General features: G+C 34.8%; 1 protein-coding gene across 1 annotated transcript in view; it reads left to right on the top strand.

Moving 5' to 3' along the window:
• Nucleotides 1–19,816, top strand: part of Grip91 (gamma-tubulin complex component 3) — a 64,956-nt gene extending 45,140 nt beyond the window's left edge. The window contains exons 8-12 of the mRNA XM_072535063.1: nucleotides 9–201; nucleotides 3,068–3,405; nucleotides 6,992–7,212; nucleotides 8,218–8,439; nucleotides 16,342–19,816. Of these exons, the coding sequence (XP_072391164.1) occupies nucleotides 9–201; nucleotides 3,068–3,405; nucleotides 6,992–7,212; nucleotides 8,218–8,439; nucleotides 16,342–16,473 (1,106 nt within the window). The 3' untranslated portion in view covers nucleotides 16,474–19,816. The remainder of the gene's footprint in view (nucleotides 1–8; nucleotides 202–3,067; nucleotides 3,406–6,991; nucleotides 7,213–8,217; nucleotides 8,440–16,341) is intronic.
• The last annotated feature ends 453 nt before the right edge of the window (nucleotides 19,817–20,269 follow it).

Genomic DNA, 20,269 nt, shown 5'->3' with positions numbered 1-20,269 from the left:
TTTTTTAGCCGAAGCTCTCTTTGCACCAGAACAAAGTATAGAATTTCACGCTACACTAGAAAATGTTTACAAAGAAACCTCTGTGAGGGTGTTAGATTTGCTTAAACATAAGTATAAGTTATATGAACATTTACAATCTCTTCGAAGATATCTGCTACTGGGACAGGGTGATTTTATAAGACATCTTCTAGAACTTTTAGCGTAAGTATGACTCACGATAAATAATCTCATAAGCTTGATGAAACTCTTTGAAGATTGCATACAGTATGGTTTTGTGTCCAAAACAGGTCGTTTGTGTTTCTTTTAGTACATAAATTTGTTTCGTATTTAGTAACCGAAGGCTACTATGTCGTCATCAGTAGACCTGCCTATTCGCAAGCTCTTTATAATGGATCAAACTCTTTATAAGCCATTTATCTTCTTCTTCCTATGCCGTCCCCATTAACGGAGGTTGGCTACCACATTTCTAAAAGTTTCTCTGTCTTTTGCAACGTGGAATAATTCGTCTATAGTCATGTTTGTCCAGTCTCGAATATTTCGCAGCCATGACTTCCTCTTTCTACCCATTCCCTTTTTGTCATCGACTCTACCCTACATGATGACCTGCAGAAGACTATATTTATCATTCCTCAGTATGTGTCCAAGGTATGCAGTCTTGCGTACTTTTATTGTTCTCAACAATTTTTTGTCTCGACTCATCCTTCTCAGCACCTCCTCATTGGTGACCCTGGCAGTCCATGGAATTCTCAACATTCTCCGGTATATCCAAAGTTCAAAGGCTTCAAGCTTCTTAACTATTTGCGATTTTAACGTCCATGTTTCTACCCCGTACAATAGTTGGGACCAGACGTAACATTCAACAAACCTCAGTCTCAGCGCAGTATTCAGATTTTTGTCACAGAACAATTGCTTGAATTTTAAGAACGCTGCCCTTGCCATTTCTATTCGTACTCTGATCTCTTGGTCTGGATCTAATTCTGTGTTGATGTAAGCTCCCAGATATTTATAATTTGTCACTCTCTCTATTTGCTGTCCACCAAGGGTTAGTTGTTCATTATTTATTGGACTCCTTGATACTATCATAAATTTGGTCTTATCTGTGTTGATGTCAAGTCCCATTTGAATGCATTCACTATTTATTGCATCTAGTAAAGTTTGTAGTTCTTCTATACTCTCAGTCATAATTACCGTGTCATCTGCAAATCTCATGGTGTTTACATTTCTCCAACAATTCTTATTCCCTCTTTTCTGTTCCATAAGGCTTTTCTGAATATGACCTGTGAGTACACGTTGAAAAGCATCGGAGACAAGATGCATCCTTGCCTGACCTATCTCACAATCGGTATATTATTTGTTTCTATATCGTTCTCCTTTACTACTGCTTTCAGGTTCCAGTATATATCCTTAATACACTCAATGTCTTTTTTGTCTAAATTGATGTTTTTTAATTCATCTATTAACTTCATATGCTGCACCCGGTCAAAGGCCTTCCTAAAGTCTATGAAGCATATATATATATGCACTCTTGTTATATTCCCGACATTTCTGCAAGAGTACCGTCAACGCAAATAATGCCTCTCTTGTAGCCATGTCTCCTCTGAAGCCAAACTGCGTTTGATCTATCTGCTCCTCACATTTCTTATAAATTCGGTTTTGAACAATTTTCAAAAGAATCTTTAAAGGGTGGCACATTAGGCTTATCAATCTATAGTCATTACATGATTTGAGATTGTTGTTTTTTGGTAGAGGTAGAAATATCGATTTAAGCCATTCCTTCGGGATGTTGCACTCTACATATATGTGGTTGAGAATTTGGGTGAGTCTCTTTATATTACCGTCATCTAAGGCTTTTAACAGTTCAACTGGAATTTGATCAGGATCCTGTGCTTTTCCTTGTTTTGCATTCTGTAGGGCATTCTGTACTTCTGGGGGTAAAATTTGTAGGCCATTTGAAAGCCATTTATCCAAATTGATTATTTTGTCATCTTATAAAGATAGTATCTACGTAGAATATATTAAAAGAACAGATTTGATTTCTTCTTTACTGCTTAACTGTGCCTTAGAAAAGATTATTAGAGAGTGGACAACAACCATACCGTCAAGTTGTGGTATACAAATTGAACACAAAATAAAGGGTATGAAAGTAAACTGCTTAAATTTTGCCGATAACCTGGCTCTTTTAGCTAATAATGTCAATTAAGCTAAAGCTCAATTGTCCAGCCTTCAATCCATTGTCCCCAAAACTGGCCAGAAACTAGTATTCAATAAAACTGAGTTTATAAACATCAAAAATGCATCCTTTTATATAAAAATACAACAAGACAAAGTCAAACAGTCAAAATACTTGTAAAAACAGTCAACGGGTATTCAGGGCGCATTCCATCTGTGCAAAGATCTATACAAAAGCAAAAGCTTATCTTTAAACTTAAAACTCTGGCACTATAATACAGTGATCACGCCGCCAGCCCTTGAAATAAAAGATAGGAAAATTTTGGGAAGAGTCTTAGAACCAATTAAAGAAAATGAGGAATTCTGCCGAAGACACAATCCTGAATTATACGAACACTTGGAAGACATTATTAACAACATGAGAAAACGGGGAGTGGTGTTTTGTGGTCACCTAGAAGGTATGGATCCTCAAAGACTTACCTATCGCATTAACCTTTCAACCTCAAGATCATCATCTTATTCAAAATGGGCAAGCCAGGTTAAAAAAATTGCAACAAGCGGAAATTCCACCTAGTGAACTCCACGATCGTCAAGATCTCAGAGATAGGATGAAATTGATTAAAAACCTTATCCCTCTCACTATCCCAGCTCTTCGCCCCGTTTAGCAAGTGATAACAATAAAGGAAAGAGGAACATTCCATTAAAATGAAAACCTACTGGCAAAGGAGGAAAACTCTGTCATGAGAAAGATAAAAAAATCTTCGTGATCCTTACTAGGCGAAAATGACAGTAAAAAAAGTCAGACGTTTTAACATCAAATTGTATTTGAATACTGTCTTTTTATTTCTAATAAAGTTGTAGTTATATACATTATTAATATATATTTTTATATTTTTAGACCAGAACTGAACAAGCCTGCCGAAAATATTTATGGGCACACCTTATCTGCCATACTAGAATCAGCCATTAGAGTAACAAATGCACAGTACGAAAACGAAGATACACTTAACCGTCTTAATGTTAGTTTTATGAGCCATTCTTCTGGAGACACTGGATGGGATGTTTTTAGTCTTATGTATATTGTAGACGGGCCGATAGGAACCATATTTCAACATACTATGCCGACATACCAGAGCCTTTTTGGAGCTTTATGGAAAGCGAAGAGGACAGAATATGCTTTATCGAATATGAGGAGGCAACAGATCTGTATGGCGAAGCTTTTTAGACGGATAAAAGGTTAGGTTTCATAACACGTGAGAGTTTTTGAATGATGATTTTATGATGATACAATAAAAAAATATACAAAAGATTGCATACATATTGAACTGAGTTTATTAGTCTAATTTATTAACTTTATTTATTATAAAAATATTCTAATACTTAGTTTATTAAAGTCTTTATTTAATTTATATATATATATATATATATATATATATATATATATATATATATATATATATATATATATATATATATATATATATATATATATATATATATACAATATTCTTACACTTATCACAACTACTTTAATTTATATTATTTATTTACAATATTTGTTTCCGCGTTACAATAGCAGAGTCAGTGCAGATAACTGGAGAAACATGTGTCATGACATTTTGATGACATTTTTCCAAGACGTGAATGTGCGACTAACTTTGTCCTTGTTTTTAGAATCAGTATATATTATCCAATCTTATTGTCAGTATATATTATCCAATCAACGCAGGATTCTTTAACAAGAAAGGAGAGTTGCAGAGTAAAACCAATGGATGCTTTGGATAGTTAGTTGGGATGGTGTTTATTTATGGAAGAGTTTTGTTCCGTTGTGGAAAAGGGAAAATTTTGTTAGGGGATATAGTATTTAAGTCTACGTTTAATAAGAGAGGTGAGACCAGTTGTCGAATGGTGGGTAGCTTGGAGGTAGTAGGGTAGAGGATTATAGAAATGGGGGTAGACTAAGTTATTAACAGGTGCTGATATTCCAGCAGTATACTTCAGCAGTAGATATTGACTTCTAATCCAAAGTGGAGGTTCATTGACTTCAGAATAGAAACTATGTGCTGGACTGAATTTGAACACTCCCAAGCATAACTTTAAAGCACTGTTGTGTCGAATTTATTTTCCGTGTCAGAGGTTAAAGCGGTTGTTGGAAAACCAACTATAATTTTATAAAATTCTTTTATTTTAAATGCAATTACCGCCACCCCTGTAAATTGCCAGATATCCAAATACCTTATATTGTCAAAGGATATGCCTCCTTGACATTCTGATAACTTTCGCTTCCTTTCCAAACTCACCTCCGCTTCCTCACGCTCTGTCTTATAAAGTAACTCAAAAAAGAACATCGCTTTCAGCAGTTTTTTCCTAGCACACAAAAAATGTTATAGTTTTGTTTTTTGCTCTCTCTTTCTCTCTCTCTCTCTCTCTCTCTCTCTCTCTCTCTCTCGAGTTCCGTAGTATACAAATCAAAGTAATTCATTTAACCAAGTTTAGTGTTTTTGTATTGTTGATAATCAGTAAAGAAAAATTGATCGGAATTGCGAACAGAAATGGAATGTTCATAAATCCTATTTTAGATTTTACGATTTGTTTGGTCTGTATAGGATCGGGGGCAATCTGCACAAGGAATTTCATATATTCCGTGTTGTTCATTTGTAATCTTGTCTTTGATCAATTTGTTGGTTGAAGTTTTTGTTGGGGGGTAAATATTGTTTTTATTCCTCTTGATTTAAGAATTTTGTCGATTTTGTCAGTAAGGAAGAAAACCTTTCGTATGATGAGGGTCTGAGTCTTTAGGGTTTTAATGACTGAATTAATTTGTGAAGCTGGATGATGAGAATTAGCATGCAAGGAACTATTGGTATGGGTGAGTTTTCGATAAATAGAGTGATGAAAACCTTGGGATTGGTTTTTCTTTATGATAACGTCGAGAAACGGTAGGGATGAATCAATTTCCACCTCGCTCGTGAACTGGATACTAGGATGTATACCATTCAGATGGGTTTGAAAAGACACAAAGTATGCCTGCCATGGGGCCAAATGACGAATGTATCGTCAACATATCGTAGTCAACATGTGGGTTTGAGCATTGCTGTGGATAGTGCTCGGGTCTCGAAGTCTTACTCACAGATATTGGCAATTACTGGAGGTAGTGGGGAGCCCATTGGGGCACCATTTATTTATCTGTAGAATTGATTTTTAAAAATAAAATAAGTGTTGGACATACAATGTTTAATGAGAGATAAGTGCTCTTGCTGGATATTGTGTTTAGTTTTCAGAATGTTAACAGTTTCGTCTATAGGAATGTTTGTAAAGAGTGAAACGATATCGAAACTTATTAGAATGTCTGACGGTGAGATAGGGTATTGTTTAAGAAGTTCGATGAAATGAAAAGAATTTTTGACGAAGGATGAAGCATTTTCGGCGAGAGGTTGTAAAGTTTTGGCCAATGGTTGTGTAGGGCAGTTGTATGCACTGTCAATGGAACGTAGAGGAATATCGGGTTTGTGAATTTTTGGGTAGGCCATATATTCGAGGTGTTCTGGAAGACTTTTCACGGGGAATTAGAGATTGCTCTCTATGTCACCAGAAAGTGAGGTTTTATTGATAATGGCTTTTGTTGTTTTCTCCAGATAGGTTGTTGGATTATTAGGAATTGGTCTGTAGTCTGGAGTATTAATGAGATTTGAGAGTTTAATAATGTAAGAAGAAGTGTTTAGGATGACGGTGGCATTGCCTTTATCGTCGGGAGGAATGACTAGATTTGGATTTGACTGAAGTTCTTTCAGGGCTTTTTTTCTCGAATTGGCTAATGTTCGGAGAAGGAGCTTTTAAGTTTCTAAGAACTCTAGCGATGTCTTGTCTAGTTATTTCAGCATCTTCAGAAGGCAAACTGGAGATGGCTTCTTCAGTTTGACAAATGATTGTCTCAATTGGAATGTGATTTGGGATAACAGAGTAATTAAAACCTTTTGCTAAAGCTTGAGTGGCAATGGTCGAAATAGGGGTATTAGAAAAGTCATGAACCACTGTAGTGGGTTCCAACGTTGAGGTGTTTTAGAATTTGTTCGACATTTAGATGTTCTAATTTGCGCTTCTGAGTTTCAGTCTTAGATTTGAAAGATTTTAGGGCTCTCAGTGTATTGATACGGTCGAAACTGTCACATAATATAGGATGTACATTGAAAGAATGAATAGATGACCAGGTATTGAAAATATTGATATTTGTGACATCTAGTTTTCGTCTAGTAGAATGGATAGCTTCACTGCTAAACTGGTCTTTGAAGTATGGTGTTTGTGTTTTAGAAATTTGGTAATGACTTGATGGTCTTGACAGGCTTTAAAGAATGTTCTATTCCTATTATAAGGAAATCACAAAGAAGACGATTCTTACGTAGCAGCAGATGGCTATATGATTTAGTAAGCTGGTAAAGTTCTTCCCCGTAGAGGCGAATAAAATGTTCTGAAAGATTTCCGCGGGCTATTAGTTTGCCCAGAGGACAGAAAACGATATTATTAAATCGTTTTCGTTCATGACCGCCAAAGCAGGTGGCACCCCTGTACGCTAACAACTGCAGCGGTCAAGTTTTAGGAGACATTAGTTAGACTTTCTGAGTTTGAATTTGTATCAGCCCGAGTATCTGATGAGGCAGGGATATGCTGAAATGAGTCATAACACTCTATTGATACCGATTCGAGCACGAGAAGTTTAACGAATTTGTCCATCATCGCAGTCCTAGGATTGATGATTTCAAATATTCAGTATTTATATTTTTCTTTCTGGCATCGTCCGAAATTTTTATATTTACGTTATTTTCAGAACTAAAACCAGTAATGCATATCATTCACATTTTAACAAGTAAGATGATCCATTTTCTTCACCAGACACAATATTATTTTCTCTTTGAAGTACTAGAATGTTCTTGGGCGGAAATGCAAAATCAAGTAAATAAAGCTGAAAGTTTAGATGATATAATAATTGCGCATTCAGGATTTCTCAGTTCAGTACAAAGAGGAGTACTTTTGGATGAAAGTTCTAGGGTAAGTACTTGCATACTTTATTGAGTTTTTTGACGCAAAATAAGGTCGATTTTGGATTTTCCTGTAAGTTTGGTATCAACATCAATAAATCTTATACTCGTGAGCAGACGACAACACAAGCAAATACACCTCTCACCTTCTCATAGACGTCCTGCAAACAAATCCTTGATAAATTTAAATATCTTGGATTCACTCTATCAAGTAAGTGGACGCGTCATGATAAAATTAAAGTAACTGTCGGCATAACTAAGACAAGTTTTTGCTAAATTTAAGAATTAACTCATTGGTGGATAATAAATCATTAAAAAGTCAAACAATCCAACAATAACATTAACTAATTGTTTTGTTTCTAAAGTAATTTACAATGTATAAGTTTTACACTTACTTTCACCTTTGTCAATATAAATTTTCTAGAATATCATGATGCTTATATTTCAGTAATTTGCATTTTTATAATTGAACATATATTAATCATAAATATACTAGTTCAGCAATTTCTGTACTGTATTCTTAAAATTTGTGTGTAGTTTAAATTTACTTATTTAATATAAATGACATTAAAAGACAACACTTTTTGTACAGTATATTTATTATAAATTTTTTGGAAGATATTTTTCGTTTAATTATAATTCATTTTTTAATATTTTGATTTTTAATTCTTGGTTCTTAATAGCTTCCATGATTGGTCTTTCTCTCTCTTCTTTGTCCTCTTATCGATAATTCTCTTCATTTAAAACTTCGAGTTTTCCTTAATATTGTTCCTTGGTTTCTATACTTAATTGATTTATATTTATATACTTCCTCAATAATAAAAGTTCCCTTTGTTGCGAAATTTAAAGAACTACTTTTTGATACAGACATAATTAATAACAGTTAACAATTTGATACACAAATTAACATACAACGTGAAAAATAAGGTTATTTCGACAAAAATTAGCTAAATTAATAGATATAAACGTAAATTTAATTCTGCTATTTCCCTAATGGTTCCTTTTTTTATTTTAGCAACTTTTTGCACATTTGATCTCTATTTACAATTTTGTAATGAATTTGGAAGGTCATCAAGAAGCTCTCTATCAGGCCTGTGCGGATGAACATACGGCATATACTAAGTATCGCAGCCGAATAAATAGTGAAGACGGATTCGGTACAGATAAAGAAGCTGATAATGCTCATAAGTCACGAAGAGCCACGTTTCATCAATTTCTGCACACAACAAAAGTTAAAGTAAGTTTATATTTTTATTTTAATCTTGTAATCAATAATATTCTTTATTGCTTGCATCATTGGGTAAGTTGGTTAGTTTAATGTTTATGTTATTGGTATCTAGGCAAGATAAAGGAAATATGTTTATGGACAAGGATTCTCTGTGAATATATTGAAAATTATTCTAACGGAATGGAAGAGGTAGAAGGAGGAAGTGGAGTATACACTGTGTACACTATATCTTTTTCTTTTGGTGCCTATTCATTTCGAATATTGGCGATTATTCTGGCTATAATTATTTTATTAACTGATGCTTTAAATAGATTAGTTGTTGTTGTGGAGAACCATTTCCTCAGGTTTTTTAACCGTGATATTCTTCTTCTCACAATTCCTTGCTTTCCGAATACTTTGCCTTGAAGAATTATTTTCACTAATCTGTATTTAGTGCCGTTTCTTATTATGTGTCCGAGATATTCTAACTTTCTCCTTTTAATCGTATACATCACTTCTCTTTCTTTCCCTATTCTTCGTAGTACAGTCTCGTTGGTTATCTTGTCTGTCCATGATATCCTGAGGATTCTTCTGTATAGCCACATCTCGAAGGCTTCAAGTTTTTTCTCCATCGCTTCTCCCTAGCCTTCTTTATTCTACATTTTACTTCTTGTGAGTGATCCCATTGTTTGTTTACTATTATTCCAAGATAGGTAAACTGTAAACTGTAAACAATAATAAACAGAGCTGCAGCCAACAAAGTAAAGATTGCTGTGATGGTAGCCAACCTCCGATAGGAGACGGTACTGCAAGAAGAAGGTAAACTGTTTTACTCGGTCCACTGGTGTATTCTTGATAAGCTCTTGGACGTCTCTAATTTTATTTTTGCTGATGACCATAAATTTAGTTTTTGATGTGTTTACTTGTAGTCTAAATCTTTCACCTAGTTCATTTACCTGGTTTATTAGTTGCTGTAAACTGTTTAAACAGTCTGCAAAATAACGGTGTCATCTGCATATCGGATTTTGTTTGGGAGTTCTTCATTTAAAAGGATTCCATGTTCGCAATTTTCTAAGGCTTCACTAAATATTTCCTCTGAACATAGGTTAAATAATATAGGTGAAAGTATACATCCTTGTTTAACACCTCGCAGAATGTAGATCGCTCAACGGTTCATATCCAAGATTTGTTTTGTTCTTATTGTGGCTGATTGGTTCCAGTATAAATTTTGTATTATACGCCGGTCTTTATCATCTATTTGGTCTTTTGTTAGAACATCCATCATTTTTCGTCAAATGCTTTTTGGTAGCCCACAAAGCAGGTGTAGATCTCGCAAGTCATATCTCTGTATCTTTGGAATAACACCTGTAGACTAAACAGTGCATCTCTCGTACCTAGGCCTTTCATGAATCCAAACTGAGTGTCTTGTATTCTCTCTTCATAACTTGTATATTCTGCGATGTATAATGTTAAGAAAAAGTTTTAGTGTATGGCTCATTATACTTATTAGCCTATATTCTCCGCACTTTTTTGCTCCCTGTTTCTTTGGTAACGTAATAAATTCTGAAACTAGCCAATCTTTTGGAATATTGCGTATGTCATGAATATTACTGAAGATTTTACATAGTATTCTTAAAGATTCATCATCAAGAAGTTTAAGAAATTCAGACTGTATTCCGTCTGGTCCTGGAACTCTTCCTTCTTTTAGTGATATTATGGCTGCTCTTATTTCTGCCACTAGTATAGGTGGTCCTGTTTCCGTAGGTATTGGGGACTGGTTCTCCCTCTCATCAAAAAATAAATTTCGTATGTAAATTTTCCAGGTATTGTCAATACTCTCTTTGTCCATATGTCCTGTTTTTACATTTGCCTGTAATTTCTGTTACCTTTTTATGTACGTTGAAGTCGTCGTATTTACTTTGTAGAATTTTGTTTTCTTGGCATTTCTTCTCCAGTTCTTTCTGTTTGGCTTCTCTGATCTTTCTCTGTATATCTCGTTGTAATGTTTTATACATAGAGTTATTGTTCTTGTTTTTCCTTCTTTCTTCCATCAGCTGCAGAATCTCTGTCGCCATCCATGTCTTATTCTTACCTTCTTCGATCTTAATAAAATTGTCTTTAATGTCGTCTATCGTTTTATTAAGGGATTCTATCTTCTCTTCTGTGCTTTCCGTTATATTATCGATTTCTTTGAATTTTCTATTTATTGTTTTGTTGACTATTTCTTATACTTCACTACATTTCAGCTTTCTCATGTCATGTTTTTACAGTTTTTCCGCGTATGTTCTTTAACTTTGTTCTATACACGCCCACTAAAGGATTGTGGTCAGATTGAATATCAGCGCCTAGGTAGGTTTTAACACTGTTGAAGCTATTTCGATCTCTTTTGGTAACAAGTATATAGTCTATTTGGTTTCTTATAATAACGTCTTCTCTGTTGTCTCTGGGTGATTTCCACGTATACAGGTGTCTATGTGGTAGTTTGTAAAATGTGTTTAGCACAATTAAGTCATGTTCAGCTGCAAAGATACTTATTGTCGTGGATTTCTCTCTCCTAATCCATAAGGACCAATATGTTGCCCTTCTTTTCCGTTACCTATTTTAGCATTGAAATCTCCCATGACTCTAAGGAGTTCATGTCTCGATATATCTTTTATAAGGTTGCTTATTTGTTTGTAAAATTATGTGGTCTGTGGTCTGCTGTGGGTGCATAGACTTGTATAATGTTAGTGTTCATCGGTGACGTATTTATTTGTAAGAAGGGGATGGTATGAAGTTGTTGACATGTTACTGGTATGAAGTTGTTGACATGTTTGGCTATAATTTTATGTGTGATAATTCCGACTCCATTTTCATATTTACCATTTTCTGATCCTGAATAGAATACTCTGTATTCTTCTATGTCACAATAACTCGAGTCAGGCCACCTCATTTCGCTTGTACCCATTATTGCTATTTTCATGCGTTCTATTTCTTTGATTGCGCATTGGATTTTTCCTGATTGAGCCATAGTCCTAACGTTCCAAGTGGATATTCTCTTCAGACTATTTGTGTGGAGTTTTCTTATAGGTGTGTTATTGGGTATTTCACAGGGATTTTGCATATTAACGATCAGGGAGGCCCTGTGGTCATAGGAATCAGCTCTCTTACTGTATCTTGGTCTCCTATGTCCATGATCAGTAAGCGAGTTTGTGTTGTGTTGTACAGCCATTATAATTGTAGTAGAGATATGCATAGGGATCTTTAATATAGTGGTTTCTCGTTGCCTTCTATATTTTTATGCCGTCGACCAAACCATTGATTCTTCCGCCTTTGGGGCCGGTTTCTCAGCCCCAGGACAAAAGAGTGCCCTACCACCTTCCAACTCGTCCGCCCGAGTTGGTACACTATATAAAGCACCTATTTTCTCCCAATAAATTAATAAATACAGCAAACAACAACTCATGTATTCAACAAGATAGAGCTTATTGGGTAGATATAAGAAGTATGCGCCACACCATGCCAGTTGAGCAAATAACAAGTGAATTAGCTAAACAGGGGCGTACTGTCCAGAATATCATTAATACTAGACACCGGGGCAATAAAACACCATTAGAAATGCTCTTTGTGGATCTCGTACCAAAAGAAAATTATAAAGATATCTATAGCCTGGAGTATATCTGCAATATGAAAGTAAGCATCGAACCTCCCCACAAAAAGATGTCGGTCATACAGTGTCTACGTTGCCAACTCTACTGCCATTATAAAACATATTGCACAAGACCTCATACATGCGTAAAATGTGGAGGAAGTCACCCAACATCAGAATGCACAAAACCCAGAAACACTCCAGCAAAATGAGCCCTGTGTGAAAAAGAGCACACTGTAAATTATAAAGGATGTGAAGTCTACAAGGACGTTTGAATGCAAAAAATAACCTTCAACGCGGAAATCTGTCAGCACCTAATAAGCTGTAATAAATCTTACGCAGAAACAGGAGGAAATAAAAGTCAAGTAGTCTTTCTCGGGAACTCCTTAATGCCCAGTTTGAGCGTTGGAGTGAAATTTTTATATTTCTTGTACCTACCTCTTCCATCCCTTCCGGTCCGTAGTTAGTACTTTCATTTGTTGAAACGATTTTCCTTTTTCTCTGCCTATTTTCAGTGATTGTTCCAACCATCCTATCCTTGGTCTTTCCTTTCTTCTCTTCCCGTATCTCTTGGATTTCATTATTCTTCTTACTAGTCTGCTCTTTTCCATCCTAATACTATGTCCAAACCAGTTAAATTTTCTTCTTTTGACTTTAGATCCTATAGGATCCTGCTTCAATTCGTTTCTTATGTAAGCATTTCTGATATGATCCATTTTTGTGACACCAGCTATTTTTCTTAGTTATTTCATTTCCGCTGTCCATTTTGGTGTTAATGACCCATGTCTCGTTTGCATACAACAGTGTTGGTATTGTTACTGCATTATACACCTTGAGTTTAACTTCTCTTTCTATTTCTTGTTTTCCAAAAATCGTGTTCAGTGCATAACAATTTTGTTTGCTTTCTTCGCTCTCTTTGATATCTTCTGATCGATTGTTTCGTCTTCTGATATCACTACTTCTAAATATTCAAAAGTTGATACTGTCTCAATTTGGTTTTCCTTACAGTAAAGTGAAAAATGGTTTCGCCCTTCAACTTTCTTTTGTTTAACTATCATACTTTTTGTTTTCTTAATATTTATTTCCATTCCTTGTTTTTCTAATTCTTTCACCCATATATTTATCAATTCTTGAATCTTTCCTCTAGTGTTTGTAATTAGTACAATGTCATCTGCATACAGAAGTCAGTCAAGTCTTACCGGTATTAAGTTCAAATATTCCATCGTAGTTTGCAGATGGCTTGTGGCCCTTTTATTATTTTTCAGAATTTCATCAATTACTAGGATGAATAGTACTGAACTAGTCTCGTTTTTCTAGGATTTTTCATACTTTCCTTCTATCTATTGTATCAAATGCCGCTTTTAAATCTATAAATGTGAGATATAAATCTTCTCCTTTTTCGTTCATTTTTTTTATTATGTTTCTCAAGATGAATATATTATCTGTTGTCCCCCTTTCCTTTCTGAATGCAGTTTGTTCCTCGTCCAATTTTCCCCTATTGCTGCGCAAAATCTTCTATTATTCTTGTATAGAGTTTAAAAGTTATAGATGACAAAGAAATAGCCCTATTATTTTCGCAGTCTATTTCTTCTCCTTTTTTGTGAATAGGTACCATTAAATTCTTTTTTTCCCTTAATTAACTTAATTTAAAGCATGATAACACAAGTAATGAATCAAAACAGCATGGTAAACAAAATTAATAAAAACATTTCATTAGATCAGTTTGGATGGCTGTATGAAACGTAAATGGTTTGGCAACCATAAAGCGGCGGTAATCCAATTCCTACTAAGTCAATAAAATAGATATCCTACTCGTATCCGAGAACAAGATGGGGTGGACATATTGCTAGGATGTCAGATAATGGGTACACAAAGAGATTGATATTCTTAAACCAAGAGGGGAGAAAAAGTGGGAGACGACCGCGTAGATAATGGATTGATGATGTGGAAGAAGATCTTAAGATTCTAAGGGTCAGAAGATAAAGGAAAGTTGCTAAGAATTAACGGGAGTGGCGATTTCTCTGCGAGCAGCTCAAGATTCGCGACGGATTGTCGAGACAATTATCATGATAATGATGATGATGGTTTAATGAGTTTTAATGTTTTCAGATGGTCAAACTTTCATCGAAATCCCTCCTGCTCTCTGATTTGGCACAGCTCTAGTTTATTATCCAGTCTCATTGTTAATATTCGTGTGAAGAGTTATATGTGTGAAGAATATGTCTTAATAGGCTAATGGGCCGATAATTTTCCAGGTCAGTTTTATCTTCTTATGTTTCAAAATTGTTACAGCCTTATTCCATTTATACGGATTTTTTTTCCTAAGCATATGATGGTGCTATCATCTCCATATGATTCATTGACTTTCATCTTTGACATTTCTTGGCTGATTTTATTAAGCGTTATGTCTGGCATGAGTTCAGAACCTTGATTTAATATGATTTTTTCAGCTTTTTATCTTTATTTTGTTTCCAGTACTATTATTTACTACTTAAGGTTTGATATTTCTTTCTATTTTTGTAAATCTTTCTTCTGATACTTTATAGTTCTTGATAGAAATGTTCCACTGTCCTTAGTAATTCAGTCCTGTTTGTTTTTTTAATTTGGTTATTTGACTCTTTTCAGTTTTTACGTTAAAGTGCATTTATTTGCCTCTATCGTTTGTTAATTTTTTTCGTTATTATACATATTTTCTCAAATCTTTTCTGATTGCTTTGTGTACTGCTTGATTCATCTTTATTATTTCTTCTTTACTTGTGTCTATATTCTCTTTATATTTTTTCTCTGTTTCATGAGGATTTTCACTAGTGAGTTTTTCTTCGTTTTTTTTGACAATGTTTCTTTTGGCTTTCTCGAATAGCTTGTGTAATCCATTCGTTGAGAATATTTATATCTTCAATAGGAGGGGTCTTTGTATTTGATTGTAATTTGGTCTCAATATCTTGTTGGTACTTCATTTTGTCGCCATTGGGTTGTGTTCATACTTATGTGTATTTAATTTTTTTTAAGTAATAGATGTTTTTCTTTGTCTAGACATATTTTAATTTTAGCTCGTACCATTCGATAATTACTACCGGTGTAGAATTTGTTTAGAACAGTCACATCTTGAATGATTTCTCTTTTGCCGCTAATTATATAGTCTATTTCGTTTTTGGTTTTGTTATCCGAGTTTTACGAAGTCCGTCTTCTTTGAAATTTTTTTGTAGAAGAAGCTGGTCATTTGGAATAAGTTATTCTGAAGAAGAAAACCAACTAGGGTTTCTCATCTTTTGTTGCGTTGTTCTGACCCGAATTGTTCTATAAATATTTCTTCAACACTTGTTCAGCTGCTACAGTTTTAGCATTAAAATAACCACATATTATGACATATTTTCTAGATGTCTCGTTTAATGCTATTGATATTTCGTCGTAAAACTACTCAACTTCCTCATCTCAATAAGATAGGTTAGAACGTAAACATAAATAATATTTATATTATACCTTTGTTGAGCTTCAGAATTAAATAGGCAACTCTGGGAATGTGTTATTATGCTTATGTATTTTGTTGACAAAGAAGTCAATACCGCCGATTGAGGTATCTTCTTTTCCTATGTGGTAAAAAGGGTGACCTGATTTGAGCATGTTCAAACTTTTTCCTTTTCTTCTGACTTCATTTACACCTATTATGTACCACTTAAGGTTTGATATTTCTTTCTATTTTTGTAAATCTTTCTTCTGATAACAGGCGTCTAGTTGGCAGTTAATTTTTTTCGAGGTGTGAGATTTGTCAATTACTGATTTACCCACCTGGGGTTAATTCCAATACGTTTTAAAATTTAAAATTCCATTAGGAAGGTATTTGGCATTGGTAAGTTTGTGTTCAGCCCCCTATTTTGCGTAGACGGTGTATGCAGCGGCCTACTGTAGATCAGTCGCTAAATATATACTATGCTTGTGTTTCAAGAAGGCTGGGGTTAATATTGAAGTTTAAATGGTCGTATGTCAACGCAAATCGCCTAATTGAGTAAATTTACTTAAAATCAATAAAATTCTGTTAGTCGATTGCAAATTAAATTAAAAAAATAATTTACCTAATGAATCAGAAACGAAAGATAAATATGGGAGAGTTTTGTTTCCTTCCTGAAAACTTAGTAGTTTTTACATCAGACTTATTGTAGTTACCTCGACGATTCTTTCTTCACACACTAAACAAGGCAAATAAAACAACATAATTATTAACGACTCATGAAAAAATGTTCATAGAACATATTTTTATTATTAACGTTATATTATTCGTCCATTATACTAACAATTTTATTTTTTAGGTTAAACATTCATCACAAACGTACGATATTATAGTTAAAAACTTTTTGGAACTGCTTTCAAAAAGCTTCAACATGAATTTACGACTATTAAGCGTAAGATTGAGTTTTAATAACTTTTACAACGTTGCATGACCTGAGCATCATGGAGCTATGACTGTAACCTGCAAATTAGAGCCACACGAAGGTGATATTAGTATATGTTCCAATACTTCTCGTGAAGCTTTCGATACTAATCACAGTAACTCAAGCACTTCCAATGGTTCCAACGCTTCTCCCGATGGTGTAAATATTCTTCCTACCAATTGTAATTTTAATAATAGCTTTGCGTCTCGAAGCTTTAATGATACAAATGAAAACGACTTGACAAGTAAATATGGTAGTCTTACTTCTTTGTTAGACAATCGAAAAAAGAAACGTAAGCAAGTTTGATGTTGTGTCGGGTGAAAAGTGAAAAGGGTTTGTAAAAATCTGCACCTTCAATGTAATCTTGAATCATTTTAATTGGAATTTACGCCATCTGTAATTATGACTAAATACTTAAAACTATTTGAATGAATAATTTTCAATGACAGAAAATATCTTTTTAAAAAGAGAAGAATAGTACATAATCAAAGAAATCTTAACCTTCACAAGTGGTGCTATTAGAATTGACAACGTTGCAGTGGCGGTTTAAGGTGAGCCGATCTGCCGTGGGTCGATCGCGGTGCATCCGGGCAAATTTTGATTTGTCAGAGGCACTGCATAATAATTCGAGTGCTTATATGTTTCCTTACCTTTATGTATCACATATAGATACACTTTGACCTATAAAATATATTTATTTTATTTTATATTTTGTTTCTTTACAGGATCTCCGATTTTTAAAAGATACAAAAGAAAAATTACAATTAAATGCCAAAAGCAATAAACAAAAATGAACTTTACGCTCCCGATCCTACATTTTTTTGAATTTGCAGATCAAATTTTACCTTAGTACTTATTAATACCTTATTAGAAATCCTAATTTTTCTTAGAAACAACAATTGACGTTAGACAGAATTTCAGGGACGCTCACGATTGTGCTATATGGGAGTCAAAATAATACTAGCACAAATGTTATAACAATGAAAATATATTGAAAACGTTTTGTTTTAGGTAAAAAAGTTATTAAATGTTAACCTTTTTAAAGCACTTTTGATTTGTCTGCAAACATAAGTATACATTGCACTCAATGCACTTGATCCTTGGTGGACTTGATTTCTAGAAGTGTTGAAAGTTTTCTTATCTTTATGTACCGGCCAGTGATCAAATCCATCGAATATTTTATCCTTAAAAGATAGCGGCGTATATCTTATCTTCTTAGCAGACGGTTCTTCAGTTTCATCCACAGGAGAGTTTTCATAATTTAGATTTGTTTTCGTTCCGCAAACCATAAATTCTCCTATTGCTACTACTACTACTAAGGATTTCCACAGTTTTCACTGTCTTCCTTCACTCAACCGTTTTCTCCAATTTTCCCTGTCATTCCAGTCTCCATCTCGCAGAGTTCTTTTCTCCATAGCCTCGTCGATTTCATCTCTGAATGACCTTCGGGGTCTTCCTCTCTTTCTTCTTCCAATCGGGCTCCATTCTGTGATTTTATTTATCCAGCGTCCTCTGTCCGCTCTTCTGACGTGGCCGTACCAGGATAGTCTCTTCTCCTCTATATAGTCGGTTATGTCTGATTGCACTCCTATTCTCCGCTTAATCTCTGCGTTTTCAATTCTGTCTCTTTTTGTAAGTCTACAGCTTCTCCTCAGGAACTCCATTTCTACTGCTCTTATTCTACCTCTATTTCTCTTGTTTATTGTCCAGTTTTCGGACCCATATGTCAGGATACTTCTTGTCAGGGTATTATATATTCTCTTATTGCTAGTGTTATTATATTTCAGTTAATGCCATATTCCATCCAACTTTACAGTAGCAATGTCAAATAGATGTAGAATGTTTTTGAAAGTCTATTTTCGGGTTTTAAAATATGTTCGGTAGGTCTCAGTCATTTGATCACAGGGATCAACTCCGCCCATCTTTGCATTGTAAACTTTAATTATATTTGAACAGGATATTTGTATATGTTTTTGATCGTTTTTGTTCCACGTCTGAGCAGTTTTTACTGGCTCTATTTCAAAAGCAGTTGATGTAATGATTCTCTTGTCTATTAAGACAAGAGTAGCGTCGGTCGACCACCACACGACGGGGTTAGAAACACGGGGAAGAGGGCTATGTTCAGCAGTGGACTTTTGAGGCTGGATGATGATGATGTAATGATAACTGGTTTGTTATCTTTTCACTTTGTCAAATACACTTTTTTGTCATTTATAACGTGCAGTGCTATGCTATAATTGTTGCAAGTAGTACTAAGAAGTTAACGCTGCCTCCATTTCAAAGAGCTCATCATTTAAGTATCTACTAAAATAACCTGTTCTCCTCAAAACTGGCCCCGGTTCATCTTTTCGCACAAAGGAGGAATTTCTTTACCTTCAAATGACTGGTATACCCATATTAGGGCTGTACTAGACTTTTTTGGCTGGTGCTAAACCTTGGTACTTCATCGCGTTAAAAGTCATTTGGAGGGGCCAACAATTCATCGTCGTTATCAATTTCCACCTTAAAATCGGAATCCAGTTTATCGAGGAGTCCAGTGCTCTCTTCTTCTTCTTCTAGTCCCATGACCGTTATCGATCGTTGGATATCATGTTGGCTACCCTTACCCATATTCGCTATCGTGACTTTATTGACAGCAGCTCTAAATAACGATGTAGTTGATTTTCCATACCATTGCCTTAGATTTTTCAGCCATGATGTTCTTCTTCTACCAGGACCACGATTACCTTGGATCTTTCCCTGAATGATCAGATGTAAAAGATCATATTTTTCAGGGTGTCTCATAATGTGACCGAAGTATTCCAGCTTGCGTTTCTTTATTATATTGACCAGTTGTGTTGTTAGGTTTAGCCGTCTAAGGACCTCCTCATTTCTAACTCTGTCGACCCAGCTTATTTTCAGTAATCGCCTGTATACCCACATCTCAAAGGCTGTCAAGCGTGTAAGGATAGCCTCAGTTAGAGTCCACGCTTCCACTCCATACAGCAGGATAGGAAAGATGTAACAAGATGTCATTCGAACTCTAAGGTCAATGCTAAGATCGTGACTGCAAAGTACGTTTCTCATTTTTACAAAGGCAGCTCGGGCTTGTTCTATTCGGCTTTTAATTTCTGCGGTTGGATCCCAGCTCTCATTGATATTACTGCCGAGATACACGAGTTTCTCTACTCTGTCCAGTGTGACATCTCCGACTTTTATACCGTCATCCTGTATATAATTTTATTTGCTAACTATCATATATTTAGTTTTCTTAACGTTGAGTTTTAATCCATACTGATCACAAGTCTGTTTTATTTTGTTCATTAGATTTTGAAGGTCTTCTCCGCATTTAGCAAGTGCTCTCTTGGACCTCCCATAAATCAATATTATTAAATTACTAACCTCTTCTTTTCTGTGTGTGTGTTGATTCCCAGCTGTTACATTTGTGATACCGAGTCAAAGTATGCGCATTAAATAACATTTTGGAATATTTTTGAGGTTATCATGTAAAACAATTCGTTTTCTAAGTAAATTTCCATTCAGAACCCTGTTTAAATTAATTTTAGGTGAAACATATCTTTATTCGCCATCACAGTTCGCAAAAACACAGAAAAACAATAAAGCTGGTATTGCAACCTCTAATGCCAACGTAAATATGAGAACTAAACAAACCACGTGCAGTGAAACCCATAATAGATGTCCAACACTATCGTGTCGTATCGGTGCAAACACGTTAATATATAATTTTGATTCATATTTACTTGTTAATCAGACCGACACAATTGTGACGTCTTGGAGCGTAAAGGTAATGGCCACATATCGGAAA

This window comes from Diabrotica undecimpunctata, chromosome 6 (genome assembly GCF_040954645.1).
Source record: "Diabrotica undecimpunctata isolate CICGRU chromosome 6, icDiaUnde3, whole genome shotgun sequence".
NCBI lineage: Eukaryota > Metazoa > Arthropoda > Insecta > Coleoptera > Chrysomelidae > Diabrotica > Diabrotica undecimpunctata.
Note: the sequence above shows the minus strand (reverse complement) of the source record. Positions and strands in the feature narration are given on the sequence as shown.